The 26,195-nt window shown below is 37.1% G+C and overlaps 1 protein-coding gene across 2 annotated transcripts in view; it reads right to left on the bottom strand.

Moving 5' to 3' along the window:
• The window catches only part of LOC131066847 (uncharacterized), a 258,474-nt gene extending 241,506 nt beyond the window's left edge, over positions 1 to 16,968 (bottom strand). The window contains exons 1-6 of one of the 2 annotated variants that reach the window (XM_058001713.2): positions 16,807 to 16,968; positions 16,551 to 16,721; positions 8,288 to 8,374; positions 7,848 to 7,947; positions 6,036 to 7,489; positions 5,842 to 5,935 (exon numbers count right to left, since the gene is read on the bottom strand). In XM_058001713.2, the coding sequence (XP_057857696.2) occupies positions 5,842 to 5,935; positions 6,036 to 7,489; positions 7,848 to 7,947; positions 8,288 to 8,374; positions 16,551 to 16,721 (1,906 nt within the window). In that variant the 5' untranslated portion in view covers positions 16,807 to 16,968. Of the gene's footprint in view, positions 1 to 5,841; positions 5,936 to 6,035; positions 7,490 to 7,847; positions 7,948 to 8,287; positions 8,375 to 16,550 lie in introns of both variants that reach the window. The other variant, XM_058001714.2, reaches the window with a different exon arrangement.
• Between the last annotated feature and the right edge of the window lie 9,227 nt (positions 16,969 to 26,195).

Raw genomic sequence — 26,195 nt, 5'->3', positions numbered from 1 at the left:
TTCTTTCGAAGTGTTGAGTTTTAATTTTGCCTTGACATTTGAGTGCAAATGTGTCTAAGTGTGGACCCTTTGAGCGTTAACGTGTTTGTGAACGTCCACGTCGGTGATTTTTAAGCGCCTAGATGTTTTAGGGCCTTTTGGAGTTGTTTTCTCGCTCCTAGGAAGTTATTCAAGTTGATTTCGCATTTTATCTCGATAAGTTTCCTTGTGTTTCGCTCAAAATTTTGGTGAATTTGTCTAACTCCAAATGAGTTTTATTGAGTTTTGAAGTTTTCTAGTGGTTTTGAGTGGAAAAATCATCATATTCCGGATGAAAATCCATATTCTAAGGGTCAAAAGGTCAAAATTCCAAACTAGAGGTGCTTTTCCCCTCATATTCTTGACTACCCATGATTTTCCCCACTCAAAATCCAAACTGGACATGGATTTCCCTTGGAATCCAGACATGCCTTATCTTTCCCCCACTCAAGATCCGGACTAGGGGCGATTTTCCACCAGGATGCTTAAATTTTGTCTAAGTGTTGGGAATTTTCCTGACTACCTTCGAATTTCCCCTAAGGAGTGTGGATGAAATTGCGGATGATTTCAGTGAGGATTCCTGATGACTATCGATTTTCCACCAGGACTTTTGTGACGAGATTTCATGGATTTTAATGCGGATAGTGATTCCAGACCTTAGGCGAATTTCCACAAGTGATAATTGACAATTTTGAGTCCGGATAACTGTCCAGACAGGGGTCGAATTTCCCCTAGAGGCAAATTTGTGCAAGTTTGATGAAATTTTGTCGGGATTTTTATCCCAACATGGGGCGAATTTCCCCTAAGGGCATTTTAATGATTTTTAATAATTTTCCATTGGGATTTTTATCCCAAAAGGGGGCTATTTTCCCTTGAAGTCAATTTTGATCTAAATTTTAAAATATTTTTAATAAATTGACCCAAAATTTAATTGTTTTACAAGTGTTGACAATTATTTAAAAATTAAAAATAATTATTTAATGACTTGCAATGTTTTAAAAAATTAAAAAATAAAATATTCCCAGGCAAGTTGATTTTCCAACACGAATGTAAAAGTGCAAATGTTTTATCCCACATTGCTTGTGTGATGAAAACTCAAGGTGAAAACATGTTTAAAGAGGGGTGACCAGCATTAAAATATCATTATATTTGTTGAGTGTGATTGCTAAGTTGTTGATTTGGGTGATTTTCTCCAACTGGGCGATTTTGGTGAAGTGTCTACTTGACACGTTTGAAGCTGAAAATTAGTTTTGTTGTTCATTGTCTGCCTATTCCCAGCTGGGTAATATTTCTTGGCAGCCATTGGAGCAAGTTTTTCGAAAACAATTTTCAGATTTGGGAGGTGGCGCGACTTCTCCAAGTGGGGCGATTTTATTTGGGAGATCATTCTTCCCCATTTTTTGTGCATTTCCTCCATAATTGTGGGCTGCCATTGTTGCTCCTTGCTGCTATATTTTTCAGACCTGAGTTTTCCTCCATTGCTGAAAATTATTTGGACTCCATTGTTGGCTAGGAACACATTTTTCAGAATTATTCTTCATTGCCCAGCTCTTCCACACTAAAGCGATTTTGCTTGGAGGTGATTTTGTGAAGTTTTTGATGCATTTTCAGAACAATTCATCGCTGTTGCAGGTCTGAGACGCCATTGTTACAGGCTGTCCTCAGAAAAAACATCATTTCCAGCCACTTACCTACCTTAGCAATTTCACTTGGAAGGTGTTTTTAAGTCAATTTCCATCATTTCCAGGGTTTCTTGTCACTTTGCAAGGTGTTGGTAAGTCTGAAACACGCATTTTCATACTAGTCTTCAAAAAACTTTTCACTCCCAGCCATTACACGCTTAGGTGATTTCATTCAGAAGCCATTTTGGGGTGATTTGGAGGCATTTTTTTTAGGAACATCATTGTTACAGTCTGAAACTCCATAGTTGCAGGTGTCTTCAGACTAATTTTTTCATTTCCAGCTACCTCCACACTTGGGCGATTTCCATTGTGCATCATTTTGGGTAAGTTTTGAGAGCATTTTCTGAGTACTCCATTGCTGATCTAAGTCTGAAACTTCAATTTCAGATTTGTCTTCTGACTTAGATATTTGTTACCAGCCCTTTGTTTGTGCCCAAATTTGACAAATTTCACTTTGGGAAGGTGAAACCCATCAAATATAGGTGTTTACTATGACTGCGACAAGTTTAAATGACTGATTTATTGAAGTTGCAGGTTTTCTTCAGACATTGAGCAGCCATTGTTGGACCTTGGAAGGGTGTCTTTAGACTTTAAGAACTAAAAATCAGACTTTTCCACTCTTTTCCAAGCATTTTCAGAATTGTGGTATACTTCTGAGCACTAATTTTAACATTTTTCTGAGTTATCTTCAGACTGAAACTTCATTTCCAGCCTCATAGTTGTGCCCAGATGTGACCATTTCTGAGTTTTGAGGGGCAAAATAATTAAAATGCAAGCATGTGACATGGCTGTGACCACTTCCAGCCATTGATATTCACCATTTTCAGAGACCAAATCATGCCATTTTCTGAGTTTACAGGGGTGTCTTCAGATTTATTTATTACAATCAGACTTATCCTGAGTCTGAAGTCGAGCTTTCTTGAGGAGAATTTTCTAGATTTCAATCCGGACCTTCATATTTTCCAGAATTGGTGTTACAATTTTCTAAGGCTACCTATCACAAGTTGGGACAAATGTCAGAAATAAAGTCCCTGTGAGGTTCTAATTTCCACTCAACACATGATGTTCAAGGACAATGAGTCTGGATGAGGGTCGGATTTCCACTTGAGTACGGAATTACAAAGGAAGGAAGGCATCCAATTTCCACCGAGTGAAAGAATGGACAAGGATAATGCGGATGGTTTTGAGGAATGATCAGTCCATATGCGAATGAATTTCCCACCAAGGTTGAAGTTAATTTTATCATACTGGTGTTTGATTCAATGCTTATTTGTTTTGCATGACTGTTACGAGGAAAGGAAGCATGATGATCAAGGCTTTGAGGTGAAGGAAGATGCGCACAATGCGGATGAGGAAGATCAATACTTCAAGGATTGGAGGAGGAATTCGGGATAGAGATTCCAAAAGGTGAAGATGAGGACTAGATCAACCATAAAGAAGACTTCACCTTGATGGTGAACAAATGAAAGAAAGCAAGTTCAAGACATGAGCACAAGGGATTTCACATCAAGAAATCTGGAACTACATCAAGGAATTTCAATATCAAAGAACGCCAAGGAAATAATTCAAGATTCTAAGATCGGGAAAAAATTTCAAACATAAGGAGGGAAATAGTTCATGGAATTATTTAACATAAGGATGGAATGCAAAATATCATAAGGAATTCCAAACATTATGAAGAAGAGGAATGTACAAGGCAAATTGATTAAGTCTACAAGGCAAGCGGAGGTGGCATCCTAGTCACCATTCGTCCAATCAAAGGGTTCCAAGTCAACGTTCATTCAAGGAGGAATAAGTGACACATGGCGCTACACCAAATATTATTTATCTTACTTACCCTCGTTTCTTATTGGCCAATGTAATGGTGGTTGTAACAAACCCTAATTAGGGTTTTATCTTGTAATCTTAGTCGTTGATCTTGAATCAGTCTGAGCCATTCATTTATTTTGAGGCTCTATATAAACCCCAATGCCTCTCATTTGTAAGCAAGAGTTTTTGTAGAATTGTTGGTATATGTTGCAGCCATTTGAATATAAACCATTGTTCAACTTGATGGTGATTTTGTCTTTCAAGTGTTGGTTTGCATTCAAGGTTCTCAATTCCTCCAAGTTAGACTAGAATTTTAGATTAGAATTTGTTTTCATGTTTGTTAGATTGAATGAAAGAATTGTTGAGTATATTTGTGTGGAATCCTTAATCCATACCACTAGCCTCTTGCTGATTGAAGTGTACCTTGCGTGGTCAACTGGAAATTTATGCAAGCTTAACTTCAATTATTATGTGTCCCTTGATATGCATCAACTTGGATGGTGTCAATGTGTGATGGTAATAGTTTGAAAATCTATAAGTATACCTTAGATGATTGAACTAAGCTCATGTCAAAATCTGTTCGACTTGATGGTGAGACCCTGCCTAGTTTGATTCAACTGAATTTGTTCATCATTTCCTACATTCCTAGGCTTAGAATAGATTTCCTTAACCCTAATCCTTTTTGTCATTTTTTTAGTAAGTCTTGTTAGAATTGAGTCCAGAACTACATTGCCAAATCCTAATTCATCGGCATACCCATCCTAATCCATGATAAGATTAAGCATTCATGTACAACGTAAGTCCCCTTGTGATTCCAGCATTATCACATCAAACCACTGAACTTATCCACACGTCAAGACCTGACATTTCGTAACCTTGGAGTTGTCTCATTTGATAGCGAAGCATAGCATATGAGAGACTTTGTTCAAGAGAGGATAAGATACCTTGGCATTTTATTATGTGTTCACATGTGCATAAAAAACACATCAACAGGTAGTTATTGAAGTAGACAACAAAAGACTCCTCAATCAAAAGGGGAGAGAAGAATAGAATGATGTAGGGGAACGGTGTTGGGGTCATCTTCTAGGTATGCCACTTCAAAGTATATGAATAAAGAGTCCCATGGGGCCAAAGGGGTACAAAGGGCTTAGAAAGGATGGACTTCCAAGGCACCCTATTGTGAATGCTGCTCATGCTCTCTATCATGGTAAATGAGTGCATTAAGAATGTCCAATCATGCAAGTAGGATAGAAGTGGCAAGATTGAGGGGAACGGTTATAGGACACCTCACTAGGTACTCCACCTCATATGGATGGCATTGGCCACATGACGCTAAGAGGGATGGTAAACCGCTCTTGGGCCTAGGCTAGAGGATCTCCAAGGCACCCTATCAAGTCATCCTATCTTAGCTCTTCTATGTTTGATCCTTCTCAAACTGGTTTAAGCAATCTTGTGATTAGATCTATATTTCTAATATATACTTGCTGCTTTCTAATTAAAGAGATCTATTTTATGAATTATGATGGTGAATAATTCCTAACTTATTTGTACGGTCTAAGTCAAAGTGAAAAGGTATTCTCTAACCCCACTTGTTTTTTGAAAATTGAGAATTATGGCAAGTTTAGGGCATTCCCAATTAGGGGACATTACAAGAACAATTTTACTTGCTTCTCCAAAGCATTTGGATTAAGTTTCAAATTTCCTTCTTAAATCCATTAGTTGGAGTTTACTTGGTTACCCTAGCACCCTATAATAGCCATAAGCAATCACCCTACTTATTGTCAAAAATGACCATCTTTATAATCATATAACAAAAATTTTGTTTTGTAAACAAAGAAATGGGCATGCTAATTCAAGAAGGCTCAAAAGGAGACGTAGCAATTATGTTGCATAACCTTGCATTCCAGGAAATCAATGACCAAATAATGATAAAGGGGCTTGTACTTGTAGGGTGCCATAGGCCAATTAGTCAGATGTATTCATGAGTGGCATGAGTAATCAAGAAAACCCCTCATGTCAAGTAGCCATACCCTCCACACAACAATTACCATAATCCAAAGCACTAAGCTGTTGAATCGTAATCAAGTACAAGTATAGGTATATGAGTATAGTACACTAGGGACCACATAATTACAGAAATTGTTCTAGAATAGCAGAAAAGGATCAGAATCATTCAGTATCCATTTTTTTGAAAAGTTATGTAGACTTCTAAAACTAATTTAGAGAAGGAGCTCCCAATTAACTTGATAAGAGCAATATATAAGCAATATTTGAATAAACTTTCAAAAGAGGCTTAACAAAAGAAGATCAAAACCCCAGATGCAAAACTGACCAGTCTTGGTGGTTCCTTGTTCATTAAGGCAATTGTCTTTTCTGTTATCATTTGAAAGAGCTAGTGCTTTCTTTTTCCTCAAGTCCAAATTTTTCTGTACCATATTTTCAAGAACCATCCATCAGCTTATAAAGCAAAGAAGAAAATAATAACATATAAAAAGAACTACACAAGGAAAAAAAAAGATACATCACCTTCCATTCAAAGAAAAATTGCAATGCCTCAAAAGACATGTCAGTTTTCAACCATCCATTTCCACTTTTCACCCATCCGCTTGCTGCAATTTTCAGTTCTTGCAAAAAGGAATAAGAAAATTGACCGCTTACCCTTTCCTTGGTTAGTTCTTTTGGCCCATGGAGTGTATCTTGAATAGTGAGGTCATCTTGTATATCCCTAGTTTCCTCAAGAGACAACTTTTCTGATATGACAGCATTCTTACTGTTAGGTTTATTTGAACAATAATATGGCACAACATTATTGAACTTTCTGTATGGAAGTATGACTTCCTTATTGGGACCTTCCAATTTCCTATTATGCTGTTTCTTCAAGGGGCTTGTAAATTCCTTGGATGGCATGCTCTCTTTATCATTTGAAGGCTTCCTATTGTCTCTAGACCTTGTTTTGTTTTCCTCATGAACATTCTTGCACTTAATACACTTGTTCTGTTCTACATCCACATGATCAATCAAGATTGCTCTTTTGATAGAATCGCCTTCACTATTTCCAGATTTCTGTTTGAAAGATACTCGCTCAGTAACAGAAAGCACGGATTCATTGTGGTCTTTCACTTTCCTCATGCAGTGTCCTTTAAAAGTCTTGTTCAATTCTTCAGTTAAAGAAATCTGCTTACCACTGGAATTTCTCTTGTAATCTTTCTGTGGCTCATTATGATATCCAATTTTTCCCTCCCTACATTCTTTGGAATCCATTTTCAATTCCCCAATCTGCCTCTCACTATAACTTCTCAATTTTGGGGAGCCCAATTTGCAACCTTCATCAACACCTGCAATATTCATGGCAGTAAGATGTTTCTCACACATAAGATTGGGATGGACTTGTTTTGCAGAAGCAGAGTTCTTATGTACTGATCTATGTCTGCTGGATTCTTTTTCTTTGACACGTGGAACCACAGAAGGTTTAAAGTCAATACCATCATGGTTTTTAGAAGGAGAAGCATTAGAGTATGACTTAGAAGTTTTCATTTTGAGATCATCTGCCCTTGCTACATAAGATGTTCTAGTATCAGTGGAAGTGTTACCATTCAATGGACCTACAGATCCATGTAGTTGCCCTGCCTGAGTCACTTTCTTTGGTATGTAATGTTCCTTTCTACCAGAACAGGGAGCAGATGGAAATGTGTCAGGATGCAGCTTGTTCATTCTTAAAGGGGAAACATTCATTTCTCCTTGTGCTGCAGAAAATGGTGAAATGGGGTCGTTTTGTTCCAGTAGGTTCTTCTTTATATGTTCTGTAGGCTTACTGCCAGGACAGTTGCTGTTAAGTTTCATCTTCTTTGCTTTACTTGAGCCATCAGTTGAAAACTCACCCCTGGAATGCTTCTTCTGAGTATCATTTGATCTTAAAGGTGTAATAGAATGCAAACGTCCTTGGTCAGCCACATCCCTAACCAACTGTGCCAGCCCTGATTCTGAAAAAAATCCCATTCAGAGTTAAATCCATGTGCACAAATTTGTTTGATAAATAATAACCATCCCTATCAGAAAATGAAGCTAATGTACACATAGCTTCAGGAATCAACTGTGAGTTTTTTTGCTCAACGTTTCGGATCAAACTCCATGATCCATCATTAGAAATAGGAATATATTTCTCTTGTTTTGCTTTCTTATTCCTGATGATGGATCATGGAGTTTGATCCAAAAATGTCAAGCAAAAAAACTCAACGCAGTTGATTCCTGAAGCCATGTACGTTAACACTATGGACTGTGGAAATCATATATCTAGAAAATGAAGCTGACAAATATTAAAATAAGTAGTAATACACTTGCCAGTTGCATTGCCAGAATGCTTAACTGGAATCTGATCATTATGATGCCTCCTATGTGCATATTCTCCTGAGCGTAGCGGAGAAGATGATCCACCTGTAGCCTGCATGATAACAATTACAAGAAAAAGCATAAAGAGTAAAACCATGTGACAGTAATTTGAAATTCAAGATATTAATATAATTAATAAAACAACTAAATCAACTAAGAGCAATATTAATTCTAAATAATGATGTAAGCTCTATTGGAATATAAATGGAGCAACATATACTGTACTGAGTCCCTAGAAGAATGGAATATAAAATTTAAAAGAAAGCAACATAACTTATTTAGTGTCACTCATGCTAGATTATAACCACAAGCTTAAATTAACTAGAGTCAGTTAACTGGTTTCTACAAAGAGTCTGTGACATCATTGTTTATAGTTCAGCTAAATAACATACCATTCGAGGCAATTCAATAATATAGTTGACCAGCACTGCAAAATTGTCATTGGTTATCCATTTGTATGCATCATCTGTCCCATATGTCTACAAACCAATGACAGCATCAGGCTTCAACAAATTTAATGTAAAACAGTCAGGTATACTGTCAATCACAGAACTAAAAAGAATCATTTGCTCTATCAACTAAATATCCCATTTAAAAATTAGGTAGTAGAAATACTAACAAGTAAATAAATGAAGTATTGTGCAATTTAAAGTTGCAGGGCAAAAACAAATAAAATAGTTGCCGGCAGTTTGAAGTTGCTCATTAATCTAAAATTGAACGTTAAGATCATCATATTGTAGTTGTACAAATCCAACCCATTAAGGTTGAAAAAAGAAAAAGAAAATCTCCAAACAAAATAATTTTCCTTCACCGTTTTAGATAGGAATAAATGATTGCTCTAAGCCAAAATCAGGAAACATGACAACAATAATTTTATACCTCAGCAGATAGATGTTGTAATCAACACACCACAATTTGGTTGGGAAAAAGATATATAAGAGTACAACCCATCTTGCCCTTAAATACCAAATAGAAGTTTTTCACCTTCCAATATGTTAAGTATTAAATGCTTGTCCTTTCAGAACCTAAAATATATTACAAACTCAAAAGTGCATTTTATATTAAAAATTAAGTAGATTCAGTATATACTATATACACATTTTCATATCTGCTTCTACTAAAGGAAAACGTCTTAAAGAGTCGGAATGCAATAATTAACCTGAATGTCTCTCTCTATGGAGAACTAAAAACTTCTTTTGATTATTTGGTAAAAGGCAAACATTTTAACTAGTTTGGCAAAGTCGATTGATGTGTAACATTGTTATTTTTAAACGTTTCAACCAATATGGCAAGGATAACTGGTCCTCACCGAGCTCCTTTTTCAAAGGAAAGAAAAGTGAGGATGTTTATTATTGCATAATTCTTAACTTTTTCATGTGAAAGAAAGCAACTAAAAATCATGGTAAATTCACATTCTTAACCTTTTACATGTAGAAGCGATAAGATACCAAACAAACATAAAAGAATCTGAAAGTTTAAGTGAAGGCTTGCGCGTGCATTTTTAATTAGGTTTTAATTTTTGTGGCAATAGACCCGTGTGATTTTAGTCATCTCAAGATGGCAAGGCCTGAAGTTGTGCATTATGCATCACCATTCCTCCCACTACTAATTAATTCTCAAAGATGTTTGCATACTAGGTGGACTCCTTGTCTGGTACTTATTACCAACAAAAATTAAAAATTCCTACCAAAAAACTCTTGTAAAATAAATGCTAGGAGGGTCCTTGTCTGGTGCTGTGATTCCCACTTTAAAGCAAATGCTACAAAAACAGTAAAACTCCTTTATCTCTAACTGCTTTGCCTTTTTCCCCAAGAAAGCCTTAGTGGATGATTTTAAAACCATCACTTCTTATAAAAGGAGCAACATTTCTGTCAATTACATAATCCATTTGTATTCCACCGTTGTGGGGGTGCTAGTGGGTTGTCCCAACTGGTGCGTTCAGCCACTTACACTTTCTTGATAAAGGAATGATCATTGCTAGATAGAAGACTAAATAATATTATGTTACTCGATATATAACCTTTTGACTCATCACCATTTTAGAAACAAACCATGCTCTATCATGTTTTCCTTTAAAAAACTGCAAACCTGGTGCCAACCTCAACTTTGCAAAGATCCACCAACTCTGGGCAAGCCAACTTAAATAAGTGAAATATATGCACATCTTGGTTGGGGTTGACACATGACGGACAGGCATCCATTTTTAAATACCACCTCAATCAAACTCTGCTGCATCAGTCCTCACTCAAACTCCTATGTCCCACAAATGAGCCATTCCAAATCAGTGTTCTTATTTTTAAACACAGATGTGGAACAGGTGGAGATGTTTTATCTTTTTCCATAAGTAAGATAGAAAAAGCCTATTAATACATATTACTCAAAACTGCAGGCTACTAGAGGTCCACTTATACCCATGGGGTTATAATGCGTTCAGTGTGTTAATGTTTTAGCATCACATAAATCTGAAACAAGATACACAGAATTTATGAATAACAAGGACACAAAAGACTTATCCTGGAAAAACCTTCCACCTGAGGGTGAAAAACCCAGCCCACACAAATATGAACTTTATTATATCTCTGAAAATGAATACAAACAATGTTCTCAACTTGCTACGAGACAAACAAGAGAAGCCAGCAATATATAACTATCCATCTGCCGAAGAAGAAGAAGACCACAAAAAAATAGAAGAGCGATATACATAAAGAATCGCAAGGCAAGTGAAGAGGCTCCACGATGGAAGGGGAAGAGTCACCGACAGCCACACAAGTGAAGAGGCTCCACGATGGAAGGGGAAGAGTCATTGACAGCCACATAAATATTCCACCGACATCCACATAGACATTGGAAGGGGAAGAGTCATTGAACACGCATATTCTGAGCATATGAACAGGAAGAAGATCTTTGTCGACGCTAAATACTTCAACACTCCCTCTTAGCTAGAGAGAGATCTTCAGTTTGTTATCACATGACAAGTACACACAGCTGCAATTCAGAAGATGTCAACAAAAACTCATCACAGATTTTCTCAAATACAAATGTTATCTCAGCATAACAATATTCACCATAGCTACTTCTAGAGGGTGAATCAGAAAACAGAAAATAAAGTCATAGAGTCACACGCATGACTTCCACCATGGCTACTCCCAAAGGGTGGATCCACCATAGCTACTCCTAGAGGGAGGAACAAGGGATTTCACCTTGAACTTCTCTCGCAGAGAAGAACTCATTAACAAGGGATTTCACCTCGAACTTCTCTCGCAGAGAAGAACTCATTAACAAGGGATTGCACCTCGAACTTCTCCCTCACAAAGAAGAACTCATTAACCAAAAGATGTGGCTTCCTCTGAAGCTGAAAGAATCAGGCTCCCTCTGAAGCTGAAAGTCAAGCTCCCTCTGAAGCTCAAGTGTCAAGTTCCCTCTAAATGGTAATTCCTCCTCTTCAAGAAAATGTCTACAGTCGCCAACTCAATCTCATGGCAACCATCATCAAGGTTTTCGTCCAACCTACGAATATCCAAGGGTTTCAGTCCTCCTCCTACTGTCAAACCAGCAACAATGGAGAAATTATAAAGTATCAAATCAACATATCGTAATCCTTAGAGAAAGAAGGAAACCCCTTAAATAGAATAAACTTTTCCCTCCTCCAAGAAGTTCGTCCCACTTCTAGAAGGCTTAATAAATGTTACAAATTCATTTCGTAACTTTGCCTTCATGATAAAGTCACTTTATATTTTATTACCATAACTTAAGTCACTTTATTTTTATAATTTAATTTTATAATAAAAAATGATTTTTACCATCGATCAAAAAAAAATGACTTTTACCTTAGAATATTACTTTATGGGCTCAAAGTAGAATTATTTATTTCTCCATCAATAAATAATTGACAATGTTAGCCTCTCATCTCCCTTATATCTCGAATTAGGCTGGGGTCCTATTGATGTGTTTTCATGCACATGCGAACACAGAATAAAATATCAAGGTATCTTATCCTCTCTTGAACAAAGTTTCCCCGAATGTTGAAGATTTCGCCTAAGGATCAATCGAGACAACTCCAAGGTTCTTGTATGTAGGTTCTCTACGTGTGGATAAGCTCAATTTGGTTCGATGTGATTATGCTGGAATCACAAGGGGACTTACATTCGAATGCCTGAGCGTCTGATTTGCTAGAACTCAAGTCCTATCTACTGGCTGGAATATAAAGAAATATCAAAAGGTGAAAGGCTCATAAAGTCTATTCTAAGACCTAGAATGCAAGAAAGATTGAACGACTAGGTGGAGTCCTACTGGGCTAGGTCTCACCATCAAACTGAACAATTCAACACCAAGCTCAGTACGATCTTCTAAGGGATGCTTCGAATATATTCAAATCATCACTGTCAAACATTGATCATCATTTAAGTTCATGCATGAACAATAGACGCGTAACGACTCGAGATTAAGCTCATTCAATGCCAGTTGACCACGTAGGGCGCCCTTACAATCAGCAAGAGGCTAGTGGTTTGGACTAGGCGGATTCCACGCAATGCATTCAATAACTTCCTTCATTCAATCTAATTATTTACCATCTAAGAATGAAGATTCAACAAGAGACCATGCATATTGCAAAGAAACAACACACTTCACCATAACTTCAATGAAAAATGGAGTTCATTTACAATCAAGGCAACAATTCCTTGCCTTCTCTTCCTAATCTACTCTAATTGCTATTCTATTCACTATTCTAGCTACTAACTCTTATTAGCTAACTCTTAACTATTCACCCTTACAAATGAAGAGCCAGAGCTTTATATAGGGAGCTCTTTACAATTTGATGGCTCTGATTGATTTAGAATGAATGGCTAGGATTACAAGATGGAAACCCTAATTAGGGTTTGTTACAACAAACTCCCCTAACCAATGAGAAAATTACATTTCATGAGTGTGGACCAATAGATGTCAAGGGTAGGTACCTCGAAGTTTGCCATCACTGGTGAGTCAGGTACATTGAATCTGAACATGCTGAGATGGAGCTATTTGACGGGAGGAATAGTGACTGGGATGCCACCTTGTCTAGTACTTGCTCGTATCTCTTTTGATACTCAATTTGGTGATGTTGAGAAGCTAACTCTGATTAACTCTTCTGAAACTATCTCCTTCTTCAACGTACCCGTGCACTGACCTTGGTGATCCTCCTTCGTCCTTGATGTACTCGATGAATGATGTACCTCTTTGACTCCCATGTGTTTGATGAAGGCTCCTTCTCGATCAAGTCACTCCTCCTCTGGTAGCTCATATCGCTTTGAAGTTTTATAAGATCTTTCTTCTGATATCTTGTGGTTTCTCCATGTGGTAGAATGAAGATCTTGATGATAGCTTGCAACTCCTTGAACACTTTGAGTCTTCCAACACTTTAGAATCACCTTGAGTCCTCCTCCATGCATTTGAAGTGTCCTTAATGATGATGAAACTCAACGAGGTCGCCCTTGTCCTGGCTTGATCTTCCTTCTAGCCCGGCCTTCTTGATCTACAAAGAAAATAAAAGATGATTAAGAATACATGATATATATTCATTCTAACATGGCATTTCTTAACTTAAATCATCAATAAGAAGATATTTGAATCAATTTCCCTTGAAGCTAGGAGGAAAAGACACACTTTTAAAAGAAATTCGCTTTTGTACCTTAGAGAGGGTCAGGAGCGAATTTGACATTTGTGGATAAATTCATCAAGTTTACTCATTTCTACTAGCTCATACCATGATTATAGGTCCTTAAGGCTTGGATGAGGTCATTCTTCCTTATACAAAGTTCTTGAAACAAGGATTCTACCCAAACTGAAGGTGAGAAGTAGATTTTGAAAGAATTCGCTCATAGGAGCGAATTTGATCCTCTAGGCTCAATTCATACTCCTTTCCACTTAGTCTTGTCTTAGACTTGACCTTTCAATCCCTCTCTCCTGAAGACATCATTGATTTGACCCCCAAAAAGGCCTAAAAGAAGGATTTCGCTTTGGACCTTGGCCAAGGACAGGACCTATAAGGAATTTCGCTTTGGACCATTTGGAAGGGTCAAGAGTGAAATTTGTGATTTAGCTTCAATTCTATCATTTCATTGCCTCAAATCATTTTTCAAGGGTAAGTACATATCAATTCTTTCCCAACCATGCCTTAGAAATCAAGATCTTGGTCTCAATAAGGAGCAAATAGAGGTTTTAGGAAATTTCGCTCTAGACTCTTTGGAAGGGTCAAGAGCAAATTTGCTCTTTTTGCACAAACTCCTCACTTTTCCTCAATTCACTTGGTTTAGCTCATTTCCAAAGGCATGTATAAGTCCATTTTTCATTCAATCAAGGCGTGGAATCAAGGATTTTAACCCATGTTAGAAGCAGGAGAGGTTTATAGAGAAACTCGCTCTGGACCCTTTGGAAGGCTCAGGAGCGAAATTCATGTTTTAGGTTCAATTTCCTCATCCCATCTCATTCCAACTTGTTCACAAGGCAAAAAAAAGGTCATTCCTCACTCAGTCAAGATGTAGGAGCAAGCTTTGAGGTCTAGACTAGGAGCAAAAGAGGTTTCTAAGGAAATTCGCTCAAATTCTTCATCACTTCCTTGACTAAATGCCCTAGGTCTTAAAGGCAAGGCCAACCTTGGATTTTCACTTAGACTCATGGCAAGGTACAAAGATCCCCCTATTCCCAATCAAGACTTAACAAACTCCCAGGCCTAACCAAGAGGAAACCCTCAATAGAGACCCTGACATGGACCACCTACTGACCAAACTGAACTTAAGCAGACCACCCTATCTTAATGAGCCCTCTGGCAACTCTCAAATGCAAAGGCAAATAGCCAAGAACCTAAAAGACCAAGAAAACTAACCCTAGAAAGCAAAAAAAAGTAGGGGTCCCCATTTACAATGGGGCGATGTGTGAATACATCACAACATGTCCCATGGAGAGGAGCTTCCTAGAAAATAGAGCTGGAGCTGCTGAGATTTTTTAGGAATATTTTAATGTTGTCGGTCCCATGAATTTTGTATTGCACTTCAGCTTAAATATTTAAGTTCCTAAATTTAAGGATGTTGACAGATCTTAAGTTTAAACTCTTAAAATTAATCAAGTCGGTTGTAAATAAATTTAGTTTTCTCTCTAATTTCAAATGATTGACAAGTGGCATAAAATATTCCTAAGCTGGTGGGGCAATTTTTAGCCCCACCCCATTTTCACCTACTAAAAATTACATGCCTAAAAGGTAGGGGCTCCTATTTTTGGGGAAAAGATTCTAAATAATCCCATAGCAGAAAAAAAAATTCTTCATGGGACCACCTCTTCCTTAAAAATAGAACTTAAGCCCCCTCCATGGGACCCCTACCTTAGCCTACCGGAATGACAGAAGAATAGGCTAATCAACACCTGAATGATCACTGAGGAGAAGGGGACATTATAAACAGTGATTTGTGTGTAAACTACTTGGTGTTATTTACTAAACATCATGTGTCCGAAGAAGCTGCACTAGAGACATCTATTCTTCTTCTGCTGCTGGGGTTTCAAGTTATGATTTGGATCTCAGCTAGGAACAGCGAAAGAGTGCAACGTTGTTGAAATCATCTGGAATGAGAGCCACTTGCTGCTGGAGAGACATGTCAAATCATTGAAAGAGGTGATTATCAAGATAAATTTGTACAGACAACTCCTTCGTCTGCTTAATTCTATTGTGAGCGTGTGTACTCACACCAAAAAAGGTTAGTCATTTTTGCTATTGTACAGTAGGAGGGCGAGGGCCCTTAGGCACTCTCCCAACAAAAGAGAGAAAAGTTCTCCCTCTCCAGATTGCTGGCATAAAAGAGACACACATAGCGGCATTTATCTACAGACAACTGCTTCATCTTCTTAATTCCAGTGCTTGCAATACACACACCGAAAAAAGGTCACAATAGGAGGGGCAAGGAGCCTTAGCTATTCTCTCAACAAACAAGGGCAGATTTTCTCTCCAGACACAGAGGCCTTTATAAACTCGATCAGTGGATTGCAGGCATAAACTATACCTTGGGCATTTGTGCACTTTAATTGTAGATAGAGTAGGAGAAGTGCCTTTTGCCATGCAAGGATAATGTATCGACAAATATCAAGTGGAAAGTAGATAATCCAGAAAAGGGGTACAAATGGTCCGTGTGCCCAAGCAAATTTCAAACTTAGTGCGAGTGATGGCAGCCCTAAGAACTGGATATATTTCTAACATAGGCATGACAATACAAAAACACGGGTGCAAATCCCAGCGGACTTAGAATCCCATATGAATTTTATGGAAAAAATAGACAAGGGTGGGTAAATGAGAGCCATATTCAAGGTATGACATGAATCTAAATAACTAAAGGAAATGGCATGACAGCAGAGATGTTATCGCGTCCGTAAGAGAAGCGGTCTAATGTGTATCAAGTATTAAAAAAGAAGAATACAAGTTTTCTAAAGAAAGTTATGTTATTGTTTGAAAACTATTTAGAGCTGTTCTGTTTCCTGAGAATGGAAACAAAGGAAGGGCAGCGGTGAAGAAAAGGGAGAGTAAAAGCATTTGGTGGAGGACACACAACACACACCTTTGCTGCATTCTTGCCGTAGGTGATATCTTACAGTGGTATTTGCATAAATAAAAGGAGCGTAAGAATAACAAGAGCTCACCTCGATGAGAGAGTTCACTGCGGGACGCAGTTGTTTTTCTGAGAAACCCAAATTTTCTCTCTTAACAGTTTCCAAAATGTCCTCCACCACCTTTGATTTCCCCGGCCTCTTGGATGTCAAACTCTCTCCACTTCCTTTTCGTCCTCCCGCGGGATCTATATCCTCACCCATCTGCAACCCAATTACAGGTTAACAAGAATGCATTCCAAAACAGCACAGCGCGAGAGTTCTGCAAGTGCTAATTTTAATTCGCTACCTACTCCTTTGGGAGGGAAGAGGCAGAGGTCAAGTACGAGTCAGCATAATTTTTTGTATTCACCATTGCCTCCAATGGATACATGCAAAAAGTAGGAAGGGTGTTCGAACAAGTTTTCATTTGTGTGACGGGAGACTAATGCCTTTTTAATCTTCTGGACATATTTTTCATCCTCTACCTATGTGAGTCCGGTGGCGCCAATTCTCTTTTTTCATGGATAGTCTTCTTTTTCATATGGGTGGGGCCAACTTTTCAAGGAAGGAGGCACAAAGTGTGTTTGGTTATCCAAGATGAGTTGGAATTGTTGAGGTGATTTGTGGGGAAGAGGATAGAGATTGGAGTCTACATAATTTTATCTCTTTTTTTCCAAAACTTCAAATTTATTAAAAATAGTAAGTTGACAGTTCTAAAATAGCAAATCAAAATCAATTGATACTTTGGAAATTAATAATAAATTTGGTGATTTGGTTGAAATTAGAATATTATTTAAATATCAAATATATCAATATTTAAATATTTTTCTTCTTTTTAGAATGGGGATTTGAAAAGTTTCACATAACTACTATTTTGGCCTTCTAGTAGTAATTGGCAATTTTGATAAAGTTAGCAATTCATAGGGAAATTGTGGAGGTTATGAGACATTTGGAAAAAGGAAAGTGTAGCATCCTAAATTGTATTCATTTAATTATGGAGTCCAATTTCACACTCAATTTAATTAATTACCCCTATAACATCATTAGTTTTATTAATTGTGTTAGTGTTAGGAACCAGGAAGGACAGCTGAGAAGGGGTGATGAATCAGTTGTCAATAAATTACAACTCAAAACCAATTAATCCAACTTGAAACTTAATGTCGGTAAAACAAACTTTACAGTACTGGTATAACTTAATGCATGGAACAGAAAGAGAAACAACATCCACAACACATGACACAGAGATTTTGACGTGGATACCCTGGTGGGAAACCTTACCCACAATCAGATGATACTACTACAGATAGTAAGTGTATACAAATGGGGTCTGCACATGCAGAAAGGCCAACTGCCTAGAGGTCACTGCTCAATCACAAAATAGGAGTCACACTGACTACAATTGGATGGTTAAATCCAATAACAATGTACTACTTCAGAATAGCATCTGCAATGTTGGATTCAGTACCAGTTTAAGCTCTGACCATGAGTGTCAAACACCTTCATAACCTTCCTTCAACCTTTAGATAATGTATGTGTGATTCGCACAAGGATCTGCTTATTTTCGCTCTTCAATATTCACACACACTCATCATGATCGATCTTCAATAAGATCTTACAATCATATATACAAAACCTAAGACCTATACATGAGGTTGGCTCACTAAAGATATTAAAATAAAATCAATTACAAATAAGTCTTGATGTGATACAATATGTCGTCTCAATGCATTTATTACATTATCCAATCGATAAACCATTTCCAAAACGTGTCATGTTGATCTGGAATAGATATCATGTACCGGTCCATAACCTAGACCTATCTGTCGGTAAAGTCAAATTTGTCAACTCGATTAGACCAATAAGAAAAACACCAAATCTAAACATCCAATCCATGTCTTCGACATAACCAAATGATCTCCAGCTAATAACAAGTTATCATCACTGTCAATGAACAATATAACCTGTCAGTGAAGCATATACCGATAACTGCGCATAAGCCACTAACCATGTCGATGAACACAATATGTCGGTTCAACAATAAACGGATATAACCAGAGTGCCAAATCAACAATGTAGACCTCCAAGAAGACAAGTGTTGACATCAATGACAAAACCAATGCAACACGTGATGAAGTCATCCATAATACCAACAATCTCCCCCTTTGGCATTGATGGCAACACTAGATGGAAAAAAAAACTAAGTGCCAAAAACAGAATGCCAAAAAACAACAATCTCCCAAAATAGATCAATACAAAGTTTTGTGCCAAAACATAAACCAAAACTAAAAATACATCTCTCCCCAAAGTACAAAGTTTTTCCATATATATCTCTCCCCCTTTGACATCAAATGCCAAAGTAGTTAAGAATCAAAGATCTTAACATACAGCCAACTACTCCCCTTGAGCAGTAGCTCTCCTTCATCAAAGCTGGAAAAATATTTTTTTGTTAGTCCATGTCGATTTGATGTCAATCTTCATCATTCAAGTCTTTGCTGGTGGGGAAATTACCCCAAGCTTCTCTCTGAGATATTCAAATATTTTCTTAGGCAAAGGCTTTGTAAAGATATCTGCAATTTGCTCTTTAGTATTCACATAAACCAATCTCACTTCATTTGCTTCAACATTCTCTTTCAGAAAATTATACTTAATAGAAACACGCTTTGTCTTAGAGTGAAATATCGGATTCTTTGATATATCAATTGCTGTTGAATTATCACAATAGATTGTTATCGGTTCTTTGCATTTTACCTTTATATCCTTCAACATTTGCTTGATCCATAATACCTAAGTACAATTAGTTGTTGCTACAACATATTCTGATTCTGCTGTAGATAATGATGTACAAGTCTGCTTCTTGTTGATCCATGAAATCAATCTTCTGGCAAGAAAGAATGCACCACTGGTGGTACTCTTTCTGTCATCTACATCTCCTGCCCAATTTGCATCTGTGTATGTACATAAATCAAAATTTTCATCCTTAGGATACCATAAACCAAGATTTGTTGTGCCTTGTAGGTACCGGAAAATTATTTTAACTGTTGATTCATGATTTTCTTTAGGATTGCTTTGAAATCTAGATACAATACATACTGCATTCATTATATCATGTCTAGTTTGTGTTAAATACAGTAATCCTCCAATCATAGATTTGTACCTTGTCGGATTTATAGGAGTTGAATCATCCTTCAATGTCAATTTATCAGTTGTAGTCATAGGAGTGCTTACCGGTTTGGAGTTTTCCATACCAAATTTCTTCAAGAGTTCCTTCAAGTACTTTGTTTGACATATGAATATACCTTTATAAGTTTGTGAAATCTGCAAACCTAGAAAAAAATTTATCTCTCCAATCATAGACATTTCAAATTCTTCCTGCATCTTGTTAGCAAAGTCTTTACATAACTCTTCTTCACCTCCAAAAATGGTATCATCCACAAATACTTCAATAACCAAAATGTCATCATTGGTAACTTTATAATACAAATTGTTGTCAGCATTACCTTTTGTGTAACCAAGCTTCAAAAGATATTTATCGAATCTAGCATACCAAGCTCTAGGAGCTTGCTTTAATCCATATAAAGCTTTCCTTAACCTGCAAACCATATCCTTATTATCTGTCAATGAAAATCCATCAGGTTGTTCAATGTAAACTTCCTCTTCAAGATCTCCATTCAAAAATTCACATTTTACATCAATTTGATAAACTTTATAGTTCTTATAAGCTGCAAATGCAAGAAATAGTCCAACTGCCTCAATTTTGGCTACCGGTGCAAAGGTTTCATTATAATCTATTCCTTCTTTCTGTGAATAACCTTTACAAACTAATCTTGTTTTGTTCATGATTACTTCTCCATCTTCATTAAGTTTATTTCTATATACCCATTTAGTTCCAATTACATTTTTGTCTTTAGGCCGAGGAACCAATGTCCAAGTATTATTCTTTTCAATTTTCTCTAATTCATCTTCCATTGCTTTTATCCAATGTTCATCTTGACATGCTTCAATAACAGATGCTGGTTCAACTTGAGAAATTAAACATACCTCTTCATTTGTCAATCTTTCTCTAGTCATAACACCTTGATTCTTATTTCCAATTATTTGATTCTCTGAATGATTCAATCTTACATACCTGGGTTTGTTCTGATTAACATTCATAGACTATTGCTCTTCAATCACGGTTGAGTTTTTTGATGATGCCAGTGTGACTGGATCTTCACTCTGTACCGGTGCATTCCGTGTCGGTTGATCTATGATCATTTCAACTATCAGTTCTACAGATCTTGAATCTCCTCTAAAATGTTCATCTATCTTCACATTAGTACTCTCAATGATTTTCTGTAACATTTTATTATAACATCTATATGCCTTGCTTCTAGATGAATAACTAAGAAATATTCCTTCATCACTTCTAGGATCAAATTTGCTAATATACTCATCTCTTCTAATATAACATTTACTTCCAAATATTCTGAAGTACTTAAGAGTAGGAGTATGACCAAGCAATAGTTCATAAGGGGTCTTACCGGTTTCACTTTTGATGTGAACTCTGTTGAAAGTATAAACCGTTGTATTCACTGCATCTCTCCAATACACATGAGGTAGATTTGCTTCCATCAACGTGGTTCTTGTTGCATATAGAATAGTTATGTTTTTCCTTTCCATAACTCCATTCTGCTGGGGTGTCCAGGGTGCTGATAGTTGTCTTTTGATTCCATTCACTTCACAGAATGCAACAAATTCTATAGATGTAAATTCTCCTCCTTGATCTGATCTCAAGCATTTGATTTTCTTGTCGGTTTCATTCTCTACCATTGCCTTGTATATCTTGAATCTTCCCAAAGCTTATGATTTCTCCCTGAGAAAAGTAGCCCAACACATTCTAGAATAATCATCAATTATTAGCATAAAGTATCTATCTCCCTGAAGACTTATTTTTCTTGCTGGACCACATAAATCAGTATGAATTAAATCAAAAATATTATTGGATTTCTCATAAATGTTCTTAAATGTTGTTCTAACTTGTTTTCCCATTTGACATTCCTTACATACTGGATTATGAGGTTTTACAATCTTAGGTAAATCCCTTACTGCCTTGGTTGAATTGATCTTTACAATGCAATCAAAATTCACGTGACAGAGTCTCTTATGCCATAACCAACTTTCATCAATGTGTGCAATTAAACATGTCTTATTATTGGTATTCGAGTGAAAGATATTACCTTTAGTCTGATTACCGGTTGCAATCTCTAATCCAGTTCTATTTATGATTTTGCATTTTCCATTCTTGAATTGTAATTGAAATCTATTTTCCACTAATTGACCAACACTCAAAAGATTATGCTTTAAACCTTCTACATAATAAACATTGTCAGTATTGTGCTTACCATCCAAAGATATAGTGCCTCTTCCTTTGATTAAACAAGCTTTATCATCTCCAAATCTTACTAGACCTCCATGAATTTCATGAAATGATAAGAATTTTCTTTTATCAACAGTCATATAATGTGAGCATCCACTATCTATGATCCATTCATCATTTTCTTCATTTTTTGCTGCCAGTGCCTGCTCTACCGGTTTGATAATAGGTATCGGTTGATCTTCTTTTATTCACTTCAAACTTATTCAAAGTTCAGGCGGGTATACCTTTGTGAACTAAATTCACACTTTTAAAAGATAAATCCACAGCAAACCAGTCCAAAAACCAGTGGATCTAATCACCTTAAAACTAACTGAAACAAAGGAATGAAAATTGTACTCAAGTTCAGTATTGACCTACAAGATATGTAATAGACAACCTTGATCTACACCAGTGCCTTATCTAAGGTCACAGAGTCATCTAAGTTCAAACAATACTTCCACAATCAAATATCTCTACATATTCCATCAGTTTGGCTTCTGCAGATCCTTATACATGCCTGACACACATAAGAATTTATTCATATCAAACTAAACTATGTTCATCAAAATTCAAAGTGTCCCACAAAGAATTTACTGGTAGAAATGATTCATGCGTATTTAATTCCCCTCCTGAAGAGAAAAGCTAAGAAACATTTCTACTGAAAGTTGCCTTACAACCCATATTCAAACGAAATAACCCTGGATTACTTAGGATGAAACAGTAAACACTTGCAAACATACTTGAAGACAACACAAAGTTTAAACTCAAAAGCAATGGTCTGTATATTGATATTTTCTTCAAAAAGTATTACAAAAACCTTCGAATATTCGCCATTAAACTTGGAAAAGCTCAGATAAATTTCTGCAGCGTTTTCTTACAATTCCTTGCGATCCGTCTTTTTTAGTCCTGGTATCCATTTATAACAATATGGATGCACACATACCTTCGAACTTTCCTAGGAGAGTTTGTTACAATCATTACTTCTCAAGAAGAAGTTACAAAACCTTTTACAAATGCGGTTACAAGTCTCTTTCAACATCCACGACTTCTTCCTCTTGTTGTTCTATTGCAACATTTTCTAACTGCTCCACACCAAGCATGACATATTTTCTTGTCCATTCCTGATACACATCATCAGCGGGCCATGAGAAGTTAATTACTTTTACTTTTGTCTTGGCTAATCTTTTCCAAGAATTCCTCATTTTATTGACCTCTGAATTCAGGAAACCATAATGAGATTTGATTTTCTCAATCTCTTCAATTGTTTTAACAAATATGGAGGCATCCTCTGATTTGACAATTCCTTTTATTCTAAGTGACAATTTGGCTTTCAATTCCTTAAGCCATATTTGTTTGTCCTTTAATTGGGTTGGGCTGACAAAACTTCCTGGGAGTAATTCAAAAACTTGATCAGTGTACTCTTTCTTGTACAAGTTGATCTTTCTATCTGCATTGTCTACTCCTTCTGCCAACTTTACTAAATCCTTTGTCGTATCATTTGTAGATTTAATAATAGGGTCAGCCCCTGCCTCATCATAGGATACACAAATCAGTTCTATATCCTGCTCTTTGGGTCTCCATTTATCAAAAATAGGCATTAATACAACCTTGTCCCCATTTAATTCATTCCACATTTCCAAAATCTTACACATATTGTTATACATTAATGAAGACCATATAGTGTCAGCAAAACTTAAAATTGTAGCCTTTACCCTCTCTTCATATTTCTTTGCATATAAGGCTTGAGCCTATTTTAAATTCTCCAACTCATGGGGAGTGCTCTCAATCAACTGAGAACTAGAAGGTACTGGAGATGGTGGGAACTCAATAATGGGGCTGGTAGGTGGAGGTCTTACAGAAGAAGAGGAGATCATCAGTGTTGAGGACTCACCTTGATGGTATTGTCCTACCGACTGGCTTTGTAGCTTGGCGATGATGTTATCTTTACCTCTTACCTCTTCCTTGGCATTGTTATAAGCTTTTAAAACTATCTCCAACTTAACTTGGAGATCTGCCTTTTCCTTAGCCTCCCTTTCTACTACTGCAACACTAAACTTTGCAGTCTCTAGGACAATGCTAGCAGCTTCCACTACCCCAGTGCTCTGCACTCTTTTCACTATCATTCCTCCGAGGTAACTTGACCCTGGGGTGTCCTTATTCCTCTTATTTTCATCTCTTTTACGAGACCACATGACCCGTGCAACATTATCTTTGCTAAAAGTGACTCCCTCCATAGGTTTGGTCTCTTTTCTTACTGCCTCTAAAACCAAGGCATCTGCTATGTCCCATTCGGGGAGAATGAGTACCCCAGCCTGTGCTACCATGTCTCTTCCCTGCTCAAGAGTGATGGTCTTAAACTCATCAACCATTTCTTACTTTATCTCTTCCTCCACCACAGCTGGATCCCTATGGGGCTGTTCACCTTTCCTCTTTTCACACCTAGCATTAAATTTATCAATGTTCTACTTCCACACAAATTGCATGAAAGCTTCCGATGTGAAAAAATTGTTATCAGCCAAGAAATCTTCACTGGCTTGCTTGATCTCAGGATCCCACTCCCAGCCTTTGAATTCATTAGTAGTGATGTTCATTTCAGCAGTAAGGGGCTCTTCTGGCATTCCCTCTTCCACTTCATCGTATGTGTATGCTATCTCTTCAAGGCTGCCTAACTGTAACAGTTGCTTAGTTGTTGCTTGTTCATCTCCTATATGAATATGGAATTGAGATGGAGAGTACAAAGGTTCATCATATAGTACTTTTTTTCCCACTCTTTGTTTCTTTGGGCTATCTTGAATGTCAATGACATCCTGTATCTTCCTCTTTCCTTTTGAAGTAGAGGGCTCCCCTATTGTTGGCATCAACACTCTATAGTTGGACTTCTTATGCAACATGTAATCACCAGGAGGGATTGCTCTGGAAGATGCAGACCTATTTAGAACTAGTCTTACTTTCTCAGGGTTGTTCTTAATTTCAACCTCCCTCTTTTCTTTCAATGTTTGCATCACATCCTCAAAACAAAGAATTAAGAACTTTATCTTCTCTTCAAAAGGGTGAAAGCTCGACAAAGGGTCATAGGTAGTGTCGAATTGGTGTACAAAGTCTAAAGCCTTTTTGTAGGCCACCCACTTTTCCTTCCTCAGCTCTTGCTCATCTAAATCAAACTCATTCCTAATGAGGTCTTCAGGAAACTAGAATTGGTGGAGTCTACCTCTGCATATTGCCCTCTTTCTGAACATGTCGTTGAAGAAATCTTCAGGTTCAGCACATCGGGATACTACAGTTGACAAATGATACGGTTGAAGGAAATCTTCAAAACACTTCCAACCTCCTTTAATTATCACAAATTGGTGTGCTATGGTAACCGTAGGGAAAATGGTCCCTTTACCTCTGCCTATTAACTCTGCCTCTTGCACACCACCAATCTGCCTCTTGCACACCACCAATCTGCCTAAGGATCTCTGCAATTCCCACTTTAAGAGGGACCTGATAGGGCAACACAAATGGAGTGCCTTTGAAGCCATATACTCTGAAAACTGTGGAGACAGGGTATAAGTAGATATCATCCCAATTGTGGATAATTTTAACATTCTCAACAAATTCTTTTGGCCTAATGAATTCCAAAAGAACCTTAGGAACTCTTGTATTTTCTGAACAGATAAGAGTCCTAATCTTAGATGCAAAACATTTATCAAACTTCAAGAAGCTTGCATCTTCTCTCTCCCATGACAGCACTGTACTCCATAACTGCACTGGCATCTTCTCTCCATTTTTCTCTTTCACAATATCCATTCCACTTGCAAAATAGTCGCCACCTTTGAATAAAAATAAATGCACGAGGAGGGAGTACCATCCAAAAGGCCTATCCACTTTCCCATTCTTTATTGCTATCAATCCTTCATGGATGGCATCAGTGATATAGGAAGCATAGTCAAAGGTTACTGCCAAAGAAGAGTTCAAAATTTGAGCAATCATTAGCATGTAATGAGTTGGCATATTTGCCTCAGCATCTTCTCCTAGAATTTGGCAGAGTGACCAGTATAATCCTTTGGCCCCAAGGGTAAACAGATTTAAAGAAAAAGGCTCCTCAGTATTAGGTCCTACAATTGTTAACCCGCCTATCTTCACAAACAATTGTTTAAGAGGCCCATTTCTAAGGTGATTCCTCTACACACTGTAAACCTAAGAAAGTGATTTGAAATTAATAGGTTCTAAAAAATTGGTAAATTCACTAAGCCCGAAAGCATTTCTGAACTCCTCATCATTGATTTCAATGAGAGTTTTCCCACTTATATCCATAACAC

The sequence above is a fragment of the Cryptomeria japonica genome, chromosome 8, assembly GCF_030272615.1.
Source record: "Cryptomeria japonica chromosome 8, Sugi_1.0, whole genome shotgun sequence".
Classification (NCBI taxonomy): domain Eukaryota; kingdom Viridiplantae; phylum Streptophyta; class Pinopsida; order Cupressales; family Cupressaceae; genus Cryptomeria; species Cryptomeria japonica.
This window is presented reverse-complemented; position numbering and strand designations above follow the sequence as displayed.